We start from the raw sequence: 18,132 nt of genomic DNA on the forward strand, positions 1-18,132 counted from the left end.
TGAATAAGTGGTGGTAGGCAGTTTTTTTTTAGACATCTAACAGAGCCAGGTTATTTATTTCTCCTTGCTTCCAGTCTATGTACTAAGCTAAAGCTAAAACTTAAAGGTTCCCTTTGGAGTTTTTGGCCTCTAGTAGCATTATAGAGTGGCATTTCTATGTGTGGGTCCTTTAAGGATGTGTATATTTTTGATCAAGACACATGCATAGAAGTTCTACTTGTCCATGCCAGAAAAGAGCGTACCCAGCAGTCGTCCCTGGGTATGAGCGGCTCCAGGAGGTCGCCTGCCTGAATCTTCTCCCCAGTCCAGGCCTTGAAGCTCACAGCCTTGGATGAAGGTTGCAGGGAGGGTCCTGCTGCCCACACGGGTGTGTTGAGGCAGTGAACTGTGATGTGCTGCACAGCCTCATTGCTCAAAAGGTGGATGAAGTTCATTTGGATACGACCCACTCCTATCTCCATCTATGAATTAAGAATTTGTTTCTCAAATGGTCATTATTTAGAAAATTGTTATATGGTAACAGACTCCAGTTGTGTAATTCAATCCCAGCATGCGCCTTCAAGAATTATTTTCTTTCCCCATTATTTCATTTACAGTTTATGCAGATATTGAGTCTGTCTGCAGTCTCTTGTGCATGAATTATAACTCCAAAAGAATAAAAGGAGAGATTAGGATGCTAGTGGTTTACTTGCCAACTGAGCATGCCTTTGATTTACTTAAAAGAAACACACATCCCTGTGCGCAATCCGATGGGTGCTGGATCAAAAAAAATATGACTGAAACAAATAAATCTGCACAACAAATAGCTCCTGTTAAAAAGGATTTTACATTACACAGAATAAAGAAAATATTTGTTGTGAGGAGCCAACAGAACTGAATGTGAAGCCTTAAGATTAAAAATAAAAATAAGATTCATTGCAAGAATTAACCATCAAAAAAAGAGCTGCAGTTTATAATGCAGAGCCAAAAACATGAACTGTGGACCTTAATTTATAACATGAACATCATTAAATTCCAAGCTTCTCTACTTGAGAGATTCTTTGGAACATTGTCCACATACACACAAGCCATCATGGATTTGATATTCAGCCACTATCTGCAAAACAAGCTCCACAACTGACCGTGTGTTAATCTAAAGAATATGACTGATGGCTAAATATAGAAATGATTCAAACCTTGGATACTGTCACAGGTTTCAGGCAAGTCTGTCCCCCACCAGTGAAGTTGCACATCACCTCAATAGTGTCTGCAGCACAGCCGAGGTTTGGGTCGATCCAGTAAGTGCCTTTCAAAGAGGATGAAACTACTCTTGATGAACAAGGATAAAATGGATATGTGTGCAGCAATGACTTAGCGGTTTAACGTCTCCTCACCGTCGTTCATCCTCTGTTCACAGTTGTAGAGGTCTCTGCAGATTCGTGCAGGGTTGTCACGGGTTCCCAGCGGGTTCTTGAGACTCTGGATCAGAGTGCTGAGATGCTGCAAGGTCTTGAAGATCTCTGTGCCCTGGTCTAACATGGGCAGGTCCATGCTCTGGTAGCTCTGCTTTTTGACATAAATATTGGCATGATTGAAATGTTCTATTGCATTTAATATCTTTTATTAGATCAGATAAGTTTTTGGCAGACTTTAGTTGGATCTCTAACTTGTTCAGACTCATAATCCAGATTTATAATACCCATTAGGACCCCAACAATCAACAGTGATTCCTTCACAATAAGCGTGGTTTCCCTTAAAACTAACCTCTGGCCTCAGTGCAGCATGAGAATCGATGATGATTTGAAAAGCGGCACCAAGAGCCTCATTTCTCTACAAAAGAAGACAGCAAGGCTATACGGTAAACACAACCAGTCATTTTTACTTTTCAGTTTGCACTAGAACATTTCATCATTTCCAAAACCCTGACTAGACAACAAACACAAACATACTTACAAGTGAGAGGGTTGCACTGGGAAGACCCTGAAAACCAAACAGAAGCCTGTGTTTTATGCACCATGGATACTGAAAAGCTTTTGTTGTTTTTCTCGTTGGCACTTTTGTAACATCTGCCACTCAGCTTGTTTTTATTCAGAAAAAAGTTTGGTAAAACCTCATCTCCACTGTTGGTGGTGGGTAACATCCTTATCCAATATGCAGATATGCAGAGATACAATTATGAATGCACAGTAAATGTGGCCTGTCAAATGCGGAGAAGAGCCGCTGGCTAACATCTATTTCAATCAGATCACAGTGGAAAACAAGTAGAACCTCAAATGAAAGGATTCCCTGTATGTCTGTCTTGATTTTATCATCATTCGATGACTTCACGCTTGGTGGCTGTGTCGCTGAGGACCCAAGGAAGTGCAGTGTTGATTGCGAGATCTTGAGATTTGCTTGAATGGGCACTGCACTAGTTCTCTAATAAACAGATTTGATATGCTCACAGTTTAAATAGGCTGAACATACACAAATTAGTTTTTCTACTTCAAATGATTTTCCATCAGACTAGTTGCTGCATTCACAGCTGAGTAAAGCTGCTTTCATTTTCAATATTACTTTGGCATATGAGTTACGAAAACACTTTTTTTGGCATAAGTACATTTTAACTTATGTATGTACACAGTAGAGTTAAAACTAAAAGACTGAAAATCAATCAGTGTGCTCCACTCTTTATTTCCCCAATGAAATTTGTTCTCCTTGATCTTGATTTCTGGAAATGCTTGAAGAACCCCTTTTAACTGAGCATAATTCTCATTGGTGCATCTTTACATGTGTTTGGACACTCAAATCTAGACTTATCTTGCAATGGGATCACACCAGCCGTGATGCCAAATTAGGCCAGGGGCGTAACGTGGTGGGACAAAGCCTCCCAAATTGAAATTCAAAAATGAAAAACTTACTGGTGGTCCAGGTGGTCCACGAGGTCCACGGAATCCCTGAAAAATTGCATCACAACATTAGCCTTGAAACTCTTTAGAGCTTGGCCTTTATAGAAGATGATAAAGTAGTGCATTCATTTCTTGGAGTACTGGGCAGACAAGGACCGTGCAAAGAATAATGATTAAGCTACAGAGGTGAATAATTACTCACCTTTGGTCCTTGCAACCCCTGTTAGAGATCAAAGAAAAAGTGAGTGGACAATCCCACAATAATAGAATTAGTTTGAGAGCAGACTGTATAATATCCTAACAGTGTAACGTCCTCTTTGTGCTACCAATTGCATAGGCACGCTTTATCTGCTGTGTGCTGAATTGCCCTCATGCTTTGTTGCAGTCCTACACTCTGAAATCGTATTCCTATGCAGCAAATCCTGTTTTCACACAGCAAACTCATACAGGGATGTTGGCGTTCTGGGAGTGAGCTTGTGAAATATATGCCTGTGTATGAGTGCTCAACAAACCTCTTAAAAAGCTTGAGATGAGCATGCATCCAACATTTATCACCCTGACAGGAATTCCACAGCAGCTAAGTGTCACTGTGAATGTAACAACAAACAGTGGAGCACAATAGGAAATGAAAATTGCTGAGGGCAAAGGAGGCTGAGTGGTGTGCCGCCTCCATACTAAGTATCCTATTCTGTGCTCACAGTACAGACAGAAAAGGATTCATCAAAACAGCGCCACGCACCGTCTCCCCCCGACTTCCTTTGTCACCCTGGGGTCCCTGATGAAGAGAAAGGAGACAGAGGATCACTCCATCAGTGCCAAATAGCAGAGAGAAGTCACATAAAGCTTGGCAGAGGGGATAAAATATTAGGTACATACAGGATGACCGCTGGGGCCGATGATGCCAATGGGGCCCAAAGCTCCCTCCATCCCCTGGAAAGCAGAGGCATGTTAGTCACTGACGACACATATGATGGAGCATCCGATAGACCATTGCTTATTTTTCATGGAAAGTGTGCAGTATGTGAGAGTTATGTGCACTGGTATTGGCTGAAATACCGCACCAAGTTACCAAACTCCCATTAATCTTCATCTTACCAATAAACCACGTGGTCCTTTTGGTCCCTGTATCCCTGCTGGGCCCATGTCTCCCAGAGGTCCCTAGAAAGACAAATATTTGTCATTTTTAACGGTGCAGATGCGGTGAGTTTAAAGGTTAAACCAGTGTTGAATAATCAATGACCTTTGTTGGCCTCTATTGGGAACAAGCAGGATTTGTGACAATGACAAATTTCTCTGCAGTAAGCTAGTGGCAACCACCATGTTGCATGCTAAAACAGCTGAGATGTCCTCTAATGGCCAGTCCAAGAAAATCTACTCCAAGACTAGGTGCCAAAGACGAACAGTCTGTACTCTATACTGATAATAATTATCAGACTATACTATTTTTGGGGTTGGTATACCGAATCTAAGAGTCCTTTCCCATTTTGTACTTAAAGTATATAGAATAATTTGATTGATGTAAGTTAAAATCCAACTTTGCCAAATAAACTTCCTAAGGAAAAGCGATTTAAATACATTATTTATATTCAGAGGTGTTTCTGAAGTGATCCTACTTTGCAGCATTTGCAATTTATTTTTATTGATTGCAGCTGTGAACTGGTTCTCTATTTCCTGTTTGCATTACAGTGTTGATTAAAAGCACACTTTTATAAATAAAGTGGATTTAGTACAGTATGCATACAGACTGTTACCATGTGCGTTTTTTTGACTGTCATTAATTTTGTCAAAAGTATACACATAGTGCAGACTCAAAACTTGCTTAATAGCACATGCAGTATGGAATTGGGGCACAGTTTCAGATTGTATATATAATTACTTTGTTCCAAGGCTTCAGGTGTCCTGCAACTGACCGTGATCATTATTGATTCAAAATGTATTCTTTTTTTTCATTTTATTATATATTAAAGTGTGCTTTACTGAGAGCAGTCTCCAGCTGTCACTCTCAGGGAGATGATCCCCACTTACTCATTCCTCCACACCTCCAAGATTCCCCCTGGGGCCTGTTCCATAAAGCATGCTAAGAATTGTGGGGCTTAAAGTCAAAAAACTGGTGTGATCAAATCAGTCATTTGAAGCTCATGCAGTCAGACTAGTCAGACTAATTTGAGACAGGCTAAGTAGTCAAGATAATTGCGGGTGCTGTTCAGCTGTTGTCACCCACTACACGCCTACATACATCTACTTTTTTGACAGTTGTTTTGCATGTAGGTTATTAACTAATACATTTATAAATATGGTTTCTTATCAGGAAAATAGAAGACAGAGGAATAGGCCTCTGGATTTAGATACTAGCTACATTTCTTATCTATACAATTTTTATTTTTTTTAGCTATTATAATTCTATTGGTGTAATTCAAACACTTGGTATCACAAACCATATAATTTAACACGTATGCAAGTCTATATCTTGTGAAGGAATTTATTTATTTAGATATATAACGCTTATTTAACCGAAAGGATGCAAGTTAAAGCCAAAGCTTATATACCCCTACTCCTTTTAACTTAAAAACATATACTCATTAATACAAAAGGATCAGATCAAAGACAGTTGAATCTAATCAGTAATCTTAAATTTCTGATCACAACAATATACAGGATGGTGCACAGCGCATAACCCAAAATAGTACAAAATCATTAAACTTAATTTTCCATACTCTAACAAGAAATTATGAAAGTCTTTTAAAGCCGACCAGAGTACAGCATAATGTAATATTTTCAGGACAATTATTCCAGATGTTAACCCTTCTAACGGAATGACAGTGACTTTTTACAGTAGTTCAAGTTATAATTTATCATGGTATAATTTACTTAATTATTTATTTAAGTTGAGAGAAACTAGTGTACATTACTTAATTTCGCCTCTTATTTAGAATAAGGTCAACATTGTTCAGTATCACTCCAGGACTTAACATGTTTGAACTCTTGTGTCTGATTACTTTAATTACCCTTACTCACTGCTTCTGAGTGAGAACAAGTAAACTCCACTGAACACTAACACATAGCTCATCTGCTTCACACTCCTGTTCCCACTCCCACAGTAGGAAGATATCCAAGGATCACCTTTGGGGTTTTTAAATTAAAGAGTGAGACTCCAGGAAAGCCTGCTCTGTTTCCTCAGCTGGCAATAATCTATAGTGCAGCAATGTTGTTAAGTAAGGCAGACTTATGGGGTAGCAGATGTCATCCTGGGGCATGTTACAGTAATATATAACAGCTTTCGTATCAATTATCAATATGATGTAATTTACCTCCAGACGATATTCAAACTTCACAAAAGGACTTTTACAAAAGGTGAGTTAAGCCCAGAAATTACTTTTAGGGAGCACTACATCATCATCTGTCTGGCCTAAGAGATGAGAGCTTTGCTCCGACTGGAAGAGTGAAACTTCATCGTCTCATTGACCTGAAGACACTCATCATTTTGATTGTGAATGGAGCTTGATGGGTGCACATACCTGTGGTCCAAACAGACCGTACACCCCTGGCAATCCTTGTTCACCAGTATCCCCCTGATAAACAGAGAAAAGTATGTAATCTCCATCACAGAGAAAGCAAAAAAAGTTGTTATGTAAAGTAAATATATTTGACCAATCCATGCTCACTGGTTGCCCTTTAGATCCCTGGTCTCCTTGTTTTCCTGGCAATCCCATCACGCCAATAGAGCCTTTTTTTCCCGATGCGCCAGTTGGTCCTGGAAGACCCCTCTCCCCCTTGAGAATACACATTAACACATGCACATCCTCCTCATATACCACCCAGTAACCTCTGAATAGACACCCAGACAAACAGTATAAGCCACCAGTGCAGCGAAAAACTTGTAGTCGTGGACACTTACATTACAATTACATTAAGTGGGGCACCTAACCACTGCCAATAACTGAACGTGGATTTGAACTGTGCTGGGCTGGTGCCCTTTCCCCTCCATCACTACGGTGCCGTTTAAAAATCAGTTCCGATGGTTAATTATCCCAAGATGTAGTAGAACCAAACTACAGTTTACCTCATAACAAACTGTCCAAATCCCAAAAACGTTTGCACTTAGATCCTGTTTGGATTTGTTTTGGCACCTCGCCCCCCCAAAGAGGTTTAAGCCAGAGCCAAAGGAAAAGGACCAGCATCAAAATTATTGAGATTTGAGAATAAAAACATCAACTCAAATAGTCTCCACGTGTTTAACAGCAATTTATCAAACAACTCTTGAAAAAGCAGAACATAAAGTTAAATACAACGTCTTTGACTTCCAGCACTCAACTCCCCTCTCATCCACAGCCGCTATATTTTGCACTGTCGTGCGCCCCCCCCCAGGGCCTAATCTGTGCCAGGAAAAATCCTGAGTTCACATACATATGACCAAATAACAATGAAACTTAATTCCCTAACCATGTGCAGTGAGGTGAAAATTGCCTTATGTCAACCCATGAAGCCACTCTGTGTTTCTCACAGTCAGTATGTAAATTTAATGTCATATTGGCAAGGCCATGCAAATGAAGACTGCGCCAACTCATTAATATTTGCGAGACTAACTTCCTAAAATGATTGCAGGGAAAATCAGGTCTTTAGAGATACGGTGTAAAGACTTTGTGCAGGGTTTGGCATTTGAGATCAGAAAACACTCACACAACATAAAGGCAGCGCGTTGGCACCAAGGGAGGCAACCCTGGCAGATTAAAGCTAAGTTGGCAACTTTTATACTGGCAATAAAATTAGCCGCATTGTGATGTATAAACAAAAGCTGGTTTGATAGCTTAACATTAACTTCTTTGTGAATAAGGTCAAAACTTTGCAATCTAAGCTCAAGCTAGTAAAATGAAGGGGAAAAAAGTGATACAAATTGTCACCCATTATTCTCACCTTCGGTCCGAAGAAGCCTTGACTTCCAGGAAGCCCTGTCACACCAGTTGTACCCTGCTGACCAGGTTTGCCAGGTGAGCCCACTTCTCCATCTTCTCCTTGCTCCCCCTAAACCCAGAAGATGGTTGGGGAACAATAATCGGAACTGCTTTTCTTTTCTTTCATTTAAAAAGGTACACCTCTGATGGCGTCCTCACCTTGACTCCTTTGGCTCCATTTTTACCAGGCAGTCCATCAATGCCAGGCAGGCCCTCAAGTCCCTCCCTCCCCACAACTCCTAGTGGACCAAGATGACCCTCTGGACCCTTCCAAACAACAATTGGAAATGTTTATGTCAAAGCTTGCATTGGTTTTAAATAGTTACATGTGGCTCGACTCTGAATGTCTGGTTGTAAGAGAATAAATGACTCCAACTCACCGGTAGTCCTCTTGTCCCAGATGCGCCTCTCGCCCCTGATTTTCCTTTCTGTCCCTGGAGCATAAATAGTTCTACAGTTCTGACAGGGTTGCATGGCAGAAAATACAGTCCAATAATAATGCGTGAAGCGTGAGGTTTCTCATATAAAGTATAATCATGGCACTATTATTTACATCCTTACTTGGTCACCTTTGGATCCTTTCAGCCCTGGTTGTCCCTTTGGCCCATGATGTCCCTAAAATCAACATTTCTGTTTGATTTGAAGTACACTGATTGTGTTTGGACAGCTTGACACAGTGTCTATATATAAGAGTTAATATAGTCTAGTAGACATAAATAAGATACTTACAGGAAGCCCTGGGGCACCAGCTTCGCCTCTCTTTCCATCAAGACCAATTTGACCCTGGAAAACATAATTTTCTGTATTTTAATGTTCAGAACATCACTTAAACTAATTGACATTATGAACTGTTTCCCTCTGAGGGGTTACAGGTCGACCCAGACACACACATCCAGCTTTTTTACACAAGCAATTTGCAAATTAAATCAGAAAAACTTGAAGCACTGTCATTAATAATCTACTCTTACATACCTGGACACTTATCTTCTTCTTTTTTGTGCCATAACTTTATCCACCACTTAGGTGCAATAATTTAATCTTACTGCTCATTTCTGTCATTTACAGTCATACATATTTTCTCTTATACATTTCCTCTACTTGTAACTTACCTTATTTAACTTTCTGTGAATTTTATTTGACCTGTATTCTTAATTCTACCCCATATGTATTTAGCTAAGAGTTTATTGTTTGTCCTATACTGTATTTTTTTATACCTTCCTTGTGTTTTTATAAGATGCTGGAAATTCAATTTCCTTGCAGGAGTCATCCCAAAGGATCAATATAGAGAAATCTAAGTCTAAGTCTGTCCACCCGTGCTGCAACGCACCTGTACTTTACCTAAACCATGTACAATGTATTTTACTATTTATTCTAGTTTGAACTATCTATAGTCAATTTGTGTCTTTTTGTCTTTGCACCATAGATTTTTAATTTTGTTGTATGCACTTACAATGACAAAGTCAATTCTGATTCTGACCTAAAGATAAATGCAAACAATGTGTTATTTTTTTTTTTTTTTACTTCACTTACAATGTGTCCGGAGTCCCCTGGCTCTCCTCTCTCTCCTCTGTTTCCAGGAGGACCCTGGGTTCACACAAAAACAAATTCATTAAACAATCCAGGCATCCAGAACAAACGACACAGGAAAAAGGGGTACATGTAAGAAACTCACTCTGTCACCTTGGGGACCTGACGGACCTTCTACCTTGCTGTCGTCTCCCTGTTCACCCTAGAGGAGCAATATAGACAGAGACAAACAACCGCAATCAATGGATTTTCCCTCAAATCTAATGGTCTGTGTGAAATCAATGCATGTTTTGTTTGAAAGAGTACAACAATGGAAACTAACTGGCTGCTCTCTTTTATGAATGGCAAATCATTACATGCGCTATTACCCACAATGATTCAATTTCACGTAAATGGAGCCAATGTCTGTTCCAGGGTCTTTATGGGATTCATTAAACAATAGCCACGGTTGTGTGTATGATTTTAATGGTCATGTGTGGTGCACGTGTCTAATGAAATTAAAGAAAGAAAAAAAAAAAAGAAAAGCCCAACAGGCATCTAAAAGTATGAGAATAATTAGTGATGGCCCAGGGCTGAGCAGAACTGACACTTTATTGGATGAAAGGAGTCTATTGTAGCATCAGTGCTTTTGATATAACTGTGATACAGATCTGCAGTTATCGGCAGCATGTTTTAGTGCCAGGGTTACTGTATCTGGCTCTCTCAACTAACAATCCTCCGTTTTGCAACGGCCCGTGTGATAGCATGATACTGATTTAATTTGAAAACAAGCTCAGCCATTATTTCGTGGATATTGGCTAAGAGAAAATAACAACCATCAACATCCAGATGGCTCCTGCCCAGGGACTAAAAAAAATACAAATTAGCATTTCACTAAACTCTAGTGCAGTGCGTTCTATTGTGTGTTGCTCCTGTCAAATAAACACAAATTATGTTGCTAATATCTCCAAAATTAAGAGCAGACCAGGTGCTTGGCTAATTTTATACGTTTGACAGCACTGAGTTAATTGGATGTGTCCTAGTTCATATAATTGGTATAATTAGGTATGACTTTAGAAATATTGCAAGGACAACAAGACAGACGGAGGAAGCACTAATTAGGGACACAACTGAAGTACCAATGTAGCACAACCATTACAGGCCTCCAGGGCTCATTAGACACAATCAAAGTTCAGACGGTTATTAGGGACAGCAGATAAAATAAATGTTATGTGTTAATGTTAATGTTATGTACCTTTTCACCTTTTGGCCCAGGAGGTCCCAGGGGGCCCTGTGGTCCCATGTGACCCTGTGACAAGAAAAAGAGATTCTGACTTTAACCTCCAAAAGTTCATTCCCAGTTTGCTGTATGATTAACTGTGTTGTAATGCAAAATTATGTCATGTAACATGAAGTCGAGGTAGAGACTCAAAGCATACTGAGAACGCAACAATGACAAACATCACTTGACGTCAATGCATTTTTGTCATTCATCACTCAAGCTAAATAAATTAAATAATAAATCATTTAAATCATTTCTCCCTGGGGTTATTAAAGTATTTTCGATTCTGAAGCTGTGGTTATGTGCGTCAACAATTTTTCATTCGTTTTTCGTTTCATTTTTTCATTACACTGCAGTCTTCAATATGCGATTTCTGACCCCTAGTGTTATCCTGAATCTGTTATGTGCATACACAGGTGATGACCAGTGATATTGTTATTTTTAACGCTTTGCAAATTCGAAAAACACAGGTGCAAAAGCCACACAATCACAACCGAGGTGAGGATCAGCAGATGCTGACAAAAAAACTGTCAGGGGAGAAAATGTGGAAAATGTATTGAATGAAGCTTTAAATAAATTTAAAGTTGCTATATCTTTTTTTCGAATTTGCAAAGCATTTGTTCATGCAGTTCATTAACACTTCTCAGCCAGAAGAGAGGTACATTTAGCTAGCTGCACAATGTCTCCGTGTATGGCCTCCATATAACAGAACAAGTTTTTTTCGTGTCTAATTTCTGCCCTCTAGTGGTTATCTGTAAGACATTTTTTTAATATTATTGTATAACAATGCAATAATGCACACAATGCCATTAATCAAGATAATATGTAATATTTCACCCTGGTTTATACCCTTTAAATAGCAAAGAATCATGAGACGTAAAAGTTAGGTCAGTGATTTGACCTGCGCTACATAGAAAAAATAATTAACCATGACTACACATCAGATAAGAGGATTCCCTTTGCTGTGGAGTGAAGTGGAAGAACAAAACACCAGCAAATGAGATTCAGCCTGTGATCCATCAAGACCCAAACAATACAAGCACAGTATCTACTTTCAAGTCAACAGCATCATTCAATAATGTTCGTTATGAAATACACACCGAGATGAAACACCTTTCAAAAATCAATACAGGCGTTTGGGTTGTGGGAGGAAAAAGTGCTCAGCATTTCTTGGTGAAAAATGTAGAACACACACACTAGACAGATTTACTGAATACAGCTGCTACTTTTCCACATTATGTTATCAGGTAATGTGCCTTATCAACAAGGCAACCTACTTGTCTTTAGGCTACGTTCACACTGCAGTTACAAGTGACCTGAATCAAATGTTTCCGCTCATATGTGACCCATATCTGATTTGCTTCTGACAGTGTGAATAGCACAAGTCGCATTGAACTTGACATTTTCGAATCAGAATCAGGCCACTTTTAAATGTGCTACTGAATCGGACACATATCTGTTTTTTTTTTTATGTGACCGCAATCTGAATAGCCAGATTGCATTTAATGCAAGTTTGACGTCGTTCTGACCTGCGAGGAACTGTTTTCTAAATGAATGGCAAATGGAGTTGATTGAAAGAAAAAAAGTGTACTACAGGCGGGAGCCAGGAACAGAATAAAATAAAACATGGAGGACAGCAGTGGAGGGATAGTGAAGTGATATCACCCGCTCACAAATTTGCCGCCACACGTTTTTAGTATTAAGCCATTAAGTCCTACAATACTGGTTGCCGTTGCCATGTGCACTTCTGTGAACACACCGTTGTGGTGTGATGTCATCAATGAGGCTACATTTAAAGACGTAATGTGACCAGCCAAACAAAAAATGGGATTTAGGCGATAAATTGTGCATTAAGATCTGCAGTGTGAACATAGCCAAAGTCACACACCCCATATCCTATTGTGTATACACTACTACGTGGCATGAAACTCTTTTTATACACTGTTTGTTACATTTTTGAATAGACAGTGGATTAAAGACTTTCATAACATTACATGCATTATTCCATCACTGTGTTTACCTCATATCCTGCTGTGCCTGGATCTCCTTGTTGGCCCATTCTTCCTGGAGCACCCTGGGAAAATATATATTAATATACACACATATATATATATATATATATATATATATATATATATATATATATATATACTGTATATTGGGCCTACATCCACTAACACAAGTCCTCCAAACTATCTGTGGATGTCTTACCACTGGTCCGATGGTGCCTCTTGCTCCCTTCTGTCCGACAAACCCCATCTCTCCCTTCTCACCGGTTGGCCCAGTCTCACCCAGGTGACCTTGGTGACCCTTGCTCCCCTGGAGAGAGTCCATCAATAAGCAACTATGCAGTGAGAGTACAAACTCCCCCAAACAGTACCAGAGTAGTTTGACAACTCAAACATTTAATACTGAAAGTCTATTTGACAAGCACTTCCAACGTCATGCTTCTGGAGGTTACTGACCTCTTACGGTTTGTTTACCACTACAGTAAAGAACCAGAGAGGGAAAATCGAAAGACATCCCCGAACGGAAGATGTATTTAGACCCCAAGCAAGTAACCTCACAAACCTTTTGTCCTGGTTTTCCTCTTTCACCAATTTTGCCAGGTTTACCCTCCTGACCCTGACAGAAGAAAATCAAACAGGGTTGTAAGTGGGCAAAAAGAGCTGCCTTTTTAAAGGAGATGAATTATATTTGGAGTTTGCTAAGGAGACACTAACCCTTACACCGACCAATCCGTGAGGTCCAGGAGGTCCTTCCTTTCCTTTGAGACCGATTTCCCCCCTGTCTCCTTTAGCGCCTTCTTGACCAGCATCTCCCTTGTCACCCTGTAAAGAGATGTACAAGACAAGTGAAAAAGATGATCACACAACTGCCTTACCAGAGACAGGATTTTAGCCTGTTGTAGTTTGAAAACATGTGAATAAACTCGAGACGATCTTGCAATTTGGATCACACCAGCCACATGACAGTTATCGTGTCAGGGTCGTAAAGTGGCTGGGCAATGGCCGCTTCCCTACTTCCTACCCCGATACTTCCGGCACTCCTGATTAGACCATACCCATCCTTAAGCTCAGCCTTCATTTTGATTGAAATTTCATGACTGTATCTTGTAGTTATCTGGGCCAGGGCCGCAAAGTGGAGGGCCCCTTCCCTACTTCCGGCCTACATGCTTGTATCACATCCATTTTCAAACATGACCTTTATTTGGATTTTAGCTACACACCTGTAAAGTTTCATGTATCTTGCAGTGATAAAATTTGTCTACAGACAGGCAGACAGACATATTAATACCTAGAGAAATACTCAAAACTGCCTCCGTGTTAGTCACAGTCTCCAGGACCACATTTTGCCATGCTGACACATTCACACAAGGACTCACACAATGAAAACAATACCAGCATTGCTGTTACGGGTGGTTACACACCTGTTAAGTTTCATGGCTGTACCTTGCACAGTTGCAACACTAACATGGTAACAAAAACTGGCTGCAGAAGGCCAGAGAGACATATAAACACCTGGTAAAATACTTCAAACCACCCCTGCGGTCCTTCCTGCTACAGAAGTTGTCTCCAGGACCAGGTCATTGCAACATCTGGAGGGCCACCACGACAAAGCAGCAAAGCTCGGTCACCCCTATTCTTGGATTTTGACATCAGAAATGTCAGTAAGGCTTGAGCTTATGATTGCAAAGTCCTGCCTGAAGTGTATTAAGAGTCTAGCAATCTGAGCAGCAGCAGGTTATAAATGGAATCTATTTATTACAGTATTCACACCACAAAGAAATTTAACCAGGGCAGAGGAGATTTGAGCTCAGTGGCAGCTTAGGCATGTAAACAGAGTTACAGTAGTAGCAGACAGAATGCCACAAAAGCATGACTACCAGTAATTTATTAGTGATACACAACAGGCTGTAATTTGTAAATATTTCTAAGATGGAAAAAAAAACATGTCACAGTGACTTGACATGTTGTTGACGGTGCATCACTTGTGGCCTGAAAGTGGGCCAAGGCTCAGCTGTACATTCGATGCTACATTATCAGAACCTATCATGAGGCAGTTGGCAACCAACCTTTCATAACAGACAAGCAGTTTTGTAGACAGCTAACATGCCCAACTGACTTTAGTTTGAGGAAACAGAAGGAGCAAAGCCTGTCTGTGTAACAAGAGCAGGAAACAACAAGGCTAATGGTCTGTCCAAGTGGAAATATGTGAATAAAAAAACAAGACAGGATGAAAACCAGCGCAGCGTGGTCCCACCTACTGAATATTCTAGTGAACAGCGTGAAGTCTACAGCACACAGACGAACCCAAAGTTCGGTCTTCTGTTAAGATATGGTTTTAGTTTTGACTTCACATTAAAATTTATTCTGCTGTATTTCAAGTTCTGTATCCAAAAACTGTTTCCACCTTGTTTCATTTATTCTCCTCCTGTCTTCCCATTTCATAGCCAACCCAAATATGGCATCTCTCTGAAGCAACTGGTATTGCAGGTATACAGTAGAGGCTTTTGCTATTTGGTAAGACTCACTTGATGCTGATGAGACTTAGGTATTGAATTTGCTAGAATGAGGCAGTCAAAATGATGTTAGAATCATCTGATTATGAGCTGAATTTCTTAACAGCACAAGCTGCAAATCCTCTTTGAGCCGTTTTCCATCCAGGAGCTTCACTCCAAGTAGTTTACTCTCTGGACTAACAGAACACTGCAGTGTTTCCCATACATAGACCAATGTGTGGTGCTCCGCCACAGAATCAACACCTAGCACCACAAATTGATTCCAGGGTTGTTGTTTTTTCAACGCGATATTGAAATGTAAATATTGTTCCATTTATTCATCTTCGCATAGCACTCTTTCTCCCTGTCATTCTTATTCACAGAGAGAGAGAGAGAGAGAGAGAGAGAGAGAGAGAGAGAGAGAGAGAGAGAGAGACAGAGACAGAGAGAGCGAGACATGCACCTCACTGCAGCCTGCGTGTGTGCTTGCTTATAGTCTGCGGTGTGTGCGCAGAGTCTCAATCTAACTTCTGGTTGGTTCTGAAATCTGAGCTAAGGATGTAACGATGCATTTTGAGACAAGATGAAAAAAAAGAAAAAAGAAAAATGAATGAATGAAAATGAATAGATGCTGCTATCTACTTGGTCTTTTTTTCAGAGGTTCTAACTCAGTTTTGTCTATAGGAAGTGAAAGAAGTTGTGGATCTTCATCCACTGATTTCCTGTCCTATGCGCTGTTAGTGACACAGGCTGGCAGCGGTGCGGAGCAAGTTATTACGCAGCTCATATCAGGAATAGCTCAGTGAGCTACAGAGGCTCGTCTGTGTTAGTGAAGGTGAAGAGAGACGGCAGATGAACTTAGAGAAGACAGCTGTGAACAGAATGGTATTCATCATGTGTACAAAGAATATAAATAACCTGTTCTCTGTGCTCATGTAAACACCATCTCCTGAATATGATCATAAGCCTGATAAACTGGATATTCCTGTCCATGTTAATGCACTCATTTGTGAATGTGCAGAGATCTCAGCTTCTGAAAATATAGATATGCTGACATTCCTTAAAAAACATAGCATAACGCAGAAGATGGTGTTATACTGTGCAAAGTGTGCAGTACATGTTGGTTTTATGTTGTAAGGATGTGACTAGTAAGGAGCGTTTGCATGAAAGAGACATCGCTTGCTTAAAAGGTGTAATTAAAATACACTCATTATTGTTTAACAGGCTTTTGATTTTATTCTGGCAAGTGAACATGACATTAGGGTAATTAGAATATGACCTGTACTTGCCCTATGGGTATGGCTTCTGAAACCTTAGTGTCAACCCCTGCTTTAAAGAATTAAGATTGAGCTGAATAATTATAAAACGTCAGTCTCCCTTCCCTGCAGAACTGTGAATTTCAGAGAGTGTCATTGTTCTATCAGAGTCTGTAAAGGGGAGAAAAGGTCTCCTTACAGCTCTGCACCACACATTGCTACCTGGTCTGTGAGAAACACTGAACAGGTCGTGTACATCACACTGCTGAACAGACTCTCATGTTGATTCTATTCATATCCTCGGTGTTCTCTGCACTTACATTTTACCACCTTCTCTAAGCCATTGTTTGTGGGTCTGTCAGCTATACTTCCAACAGTGTGGCTCTGCTGAATAGGCAAGATTTATGTGCTTTCCATCTTTTTTTTCTGTCACAGTACTTGCCAGAGCTCTTAAAATAGCCCTGCTATCTGTTTTCACTAAGCATCCACACAATGAAGCTCCAACTGTACAAAATCTCACTTACAATAGTCGCCCTAATTACAAAAAGATGCTACGGTAAACCGGAGAGCTCACTGGGTTCACAGACATATAGGAATCAAGAGAGAATGAAATCTGTGTGTAAGTTATTGACAGCAATTTGATTACCCGCAAAGTCTTGAAGCAATGTTTTTCCATTTACTGTGGGCCGTTACATTAAAGAACACTCTGCTTTTTTGAAGTGATGAATAAATCAAATTTGATGTCACAGTATGTCTTTAATTTTTGGTGTTTTTTAACTTGCCTTGGCCCCATCAGGTCCACTTTGTCCAGCCTCCCCATCAATGCCTGGCTGGCCCTGATACACAAATCATAAAAGAATTAATGGTTGCAATATGTTTTAGTGTTACAAGGACGGATAAAAAATATATTCAAAAACAGATGTGTAGCAAGACATTTATCGGCAAAACTGTTTGAGGTCATTATGAAAACAGATTTTCCATTTGATTTACTCTGTGCTGCAAATTACTACTACTACTACTACTACTTTTAAATACAATATTAAAATATGTGCACTTTAACTCATTAACACTTTACAAAAAGAAAACATGGGATACTTACTCTCTGGCCAATCAAACCCAGCTCCCCAGTGTTGCCAGGTAGACCAATGGCACCCTGTCAGGAAAACACACATAACGCCTATGTCACTTGTTTTTTCGGACATTTTGAGAAGGGAAACCAATATTTGCAAACACATTCATTATACTCACATTCCTAGTTTTATGATTCTTCATATGATTTCACTTAGAAATGAAGGTATCTTGATAGGCAGGTAGCTGCTTACTTATCACTCTCCCAGTGCTCTCCCACTAGTGACAGGAATTACGTCTCTTTGATGGGAGCTAGATCTCATGGCTTCATTCTGTGCTTAGGGTCGTTCAAAAGAGTGACTTGTGGTTCTTTTTTTTAATACCTTTTAAAGGGTCTGGGACTACTATTTCATATTATACAGCCATAGAAGGAGGCGGAAGTGCAGCAGCGGATGTAACGCAGGCAGTAGAATTTTAGCACAATAATACGAAGAATGGTTCACAAGCACAACTCGGTTTCCTCCGTTCCAACTAAAGAGCCGTTCAAAAATACAGTTGCGTTCCCAAACGTCACATACCATTCCCTGCTGCCCAAGTAACAAATAATCATGATAATAATTGCTGTACAATGTCAACTGTGATAAGCGGTAACAGATAATGGATGTATGGAATGGATATGGTGATGTTGGCATAGCACACACAC

General features: G+C 40.0%; 1 protein-coding gene across 1 annotated transcript in view; it reads right to left on the reverse strand.

Annotated features, from left to right (window-relative positions):
• Window positions 1–18,132, reverse strand: part of col27a1b (collagen, type XXVII, alpha 1b) — a gene marked incomplete at its 5' end in the record, with an annotated part of 69,089 nt that overhangs the window by 2,029 nt on the left and 48,928 nt on the right. Inside the window, 26 exons of the mRNA XM_083911736.1 lie at window positions 243–461; window positions 1,176–1,285; window positions 1,374–1,542; window positions 1,744–1,809; window positions 1,933–1,959; window positions 2,880–2,915; window positions 3,070–3,087; window positions 3,607–3,642; window positions 3,744–3,797; window positions 3,963–4,025; window positions 6,383–6,436; window positions 6,530–6,637; window positions 7,779–7,886; window positions 7,976–8,083; window positions 8,197–8,250; window positions 8,378–8,431; window positions 8,546–8,599; window positions 9,347–9,400; window positions 9,489–9,545; window positions 10,578–10,631; window positions 12,625–12,678; window positions 12,816–12,923; window positions 13,176–13,229; window positions 13,328–13,435; window positions 17,144–17,197; window positions 17,461–17,514. Of these exons, the coding sequence (XP_083767862.1) occupies window positions 243–461; window positions 1,176–1,285; window positions 1,374–1,542; window positions 1,744–1,809; window positions 1,933–1,959; window positions 2,880–2,915; window positions 3,070–3,087; window positions 3,607–3,642; window positions 3,744–3,797; window positions 3,963–4,025; window positions 6,383–6,436; window positions 6,530–6,637; window positions 7,779–7,886; window positions 7,976–8,083; window positions 8,197–8,250; window positions 8,378–8,431; window positions 8,546–8,599; window positions 9,347–9,400; window positions 9,489–9,545; window positions 10,578–10,631; window positions 12,625–12,678; window positions 12,816–12,923; window positions 13,176–13,229; window positions 13,328–13,435; window positions 17,144–17,197; window positions 17,461–17,514 (1,935 nt within the window). The remainder of the gene's footprint in view (window positions 1–242; window positions 462–1,175; window positions 1,286–1,373; window positions 1,543–1,743; window positions 1,810–1,932; window positions 1,960–2,879; window positions 2,916–3,069; window positions 3,088–3,606; window positions 3,643–3,743; window positions 3,798–3,962; window positions 4,026–6,382; window positions 6,437–6,529; window positions 6,638–7,778; window positions 7,887–7,975; window positions 8,084–8,196; window positions 8,251–8,377; window positions 8,432–8,545; window positions 8,600–9,346; window positions 9,401–9,488; window positions 9,546–10,577; window positions 10,632–12,624; window positions 12,679–12,815; window positions 12,924–13,175; window positions 13,230–13,327; window positions 13,436–17,143; window positions 17,198–17,460; window positions 17,515–18,132) is intronic.

Source organism: Echiichthys vipera, assembly GCF_963691815.1.
Source record: "Echiichthys vipera genome assembly, chromosome: 4".
NCBI lineage: Eukaryota > Metazoa > Chordata > Actinopteri > Perciformes > Trachinidae > Echiichthys > Echiichthys vipera.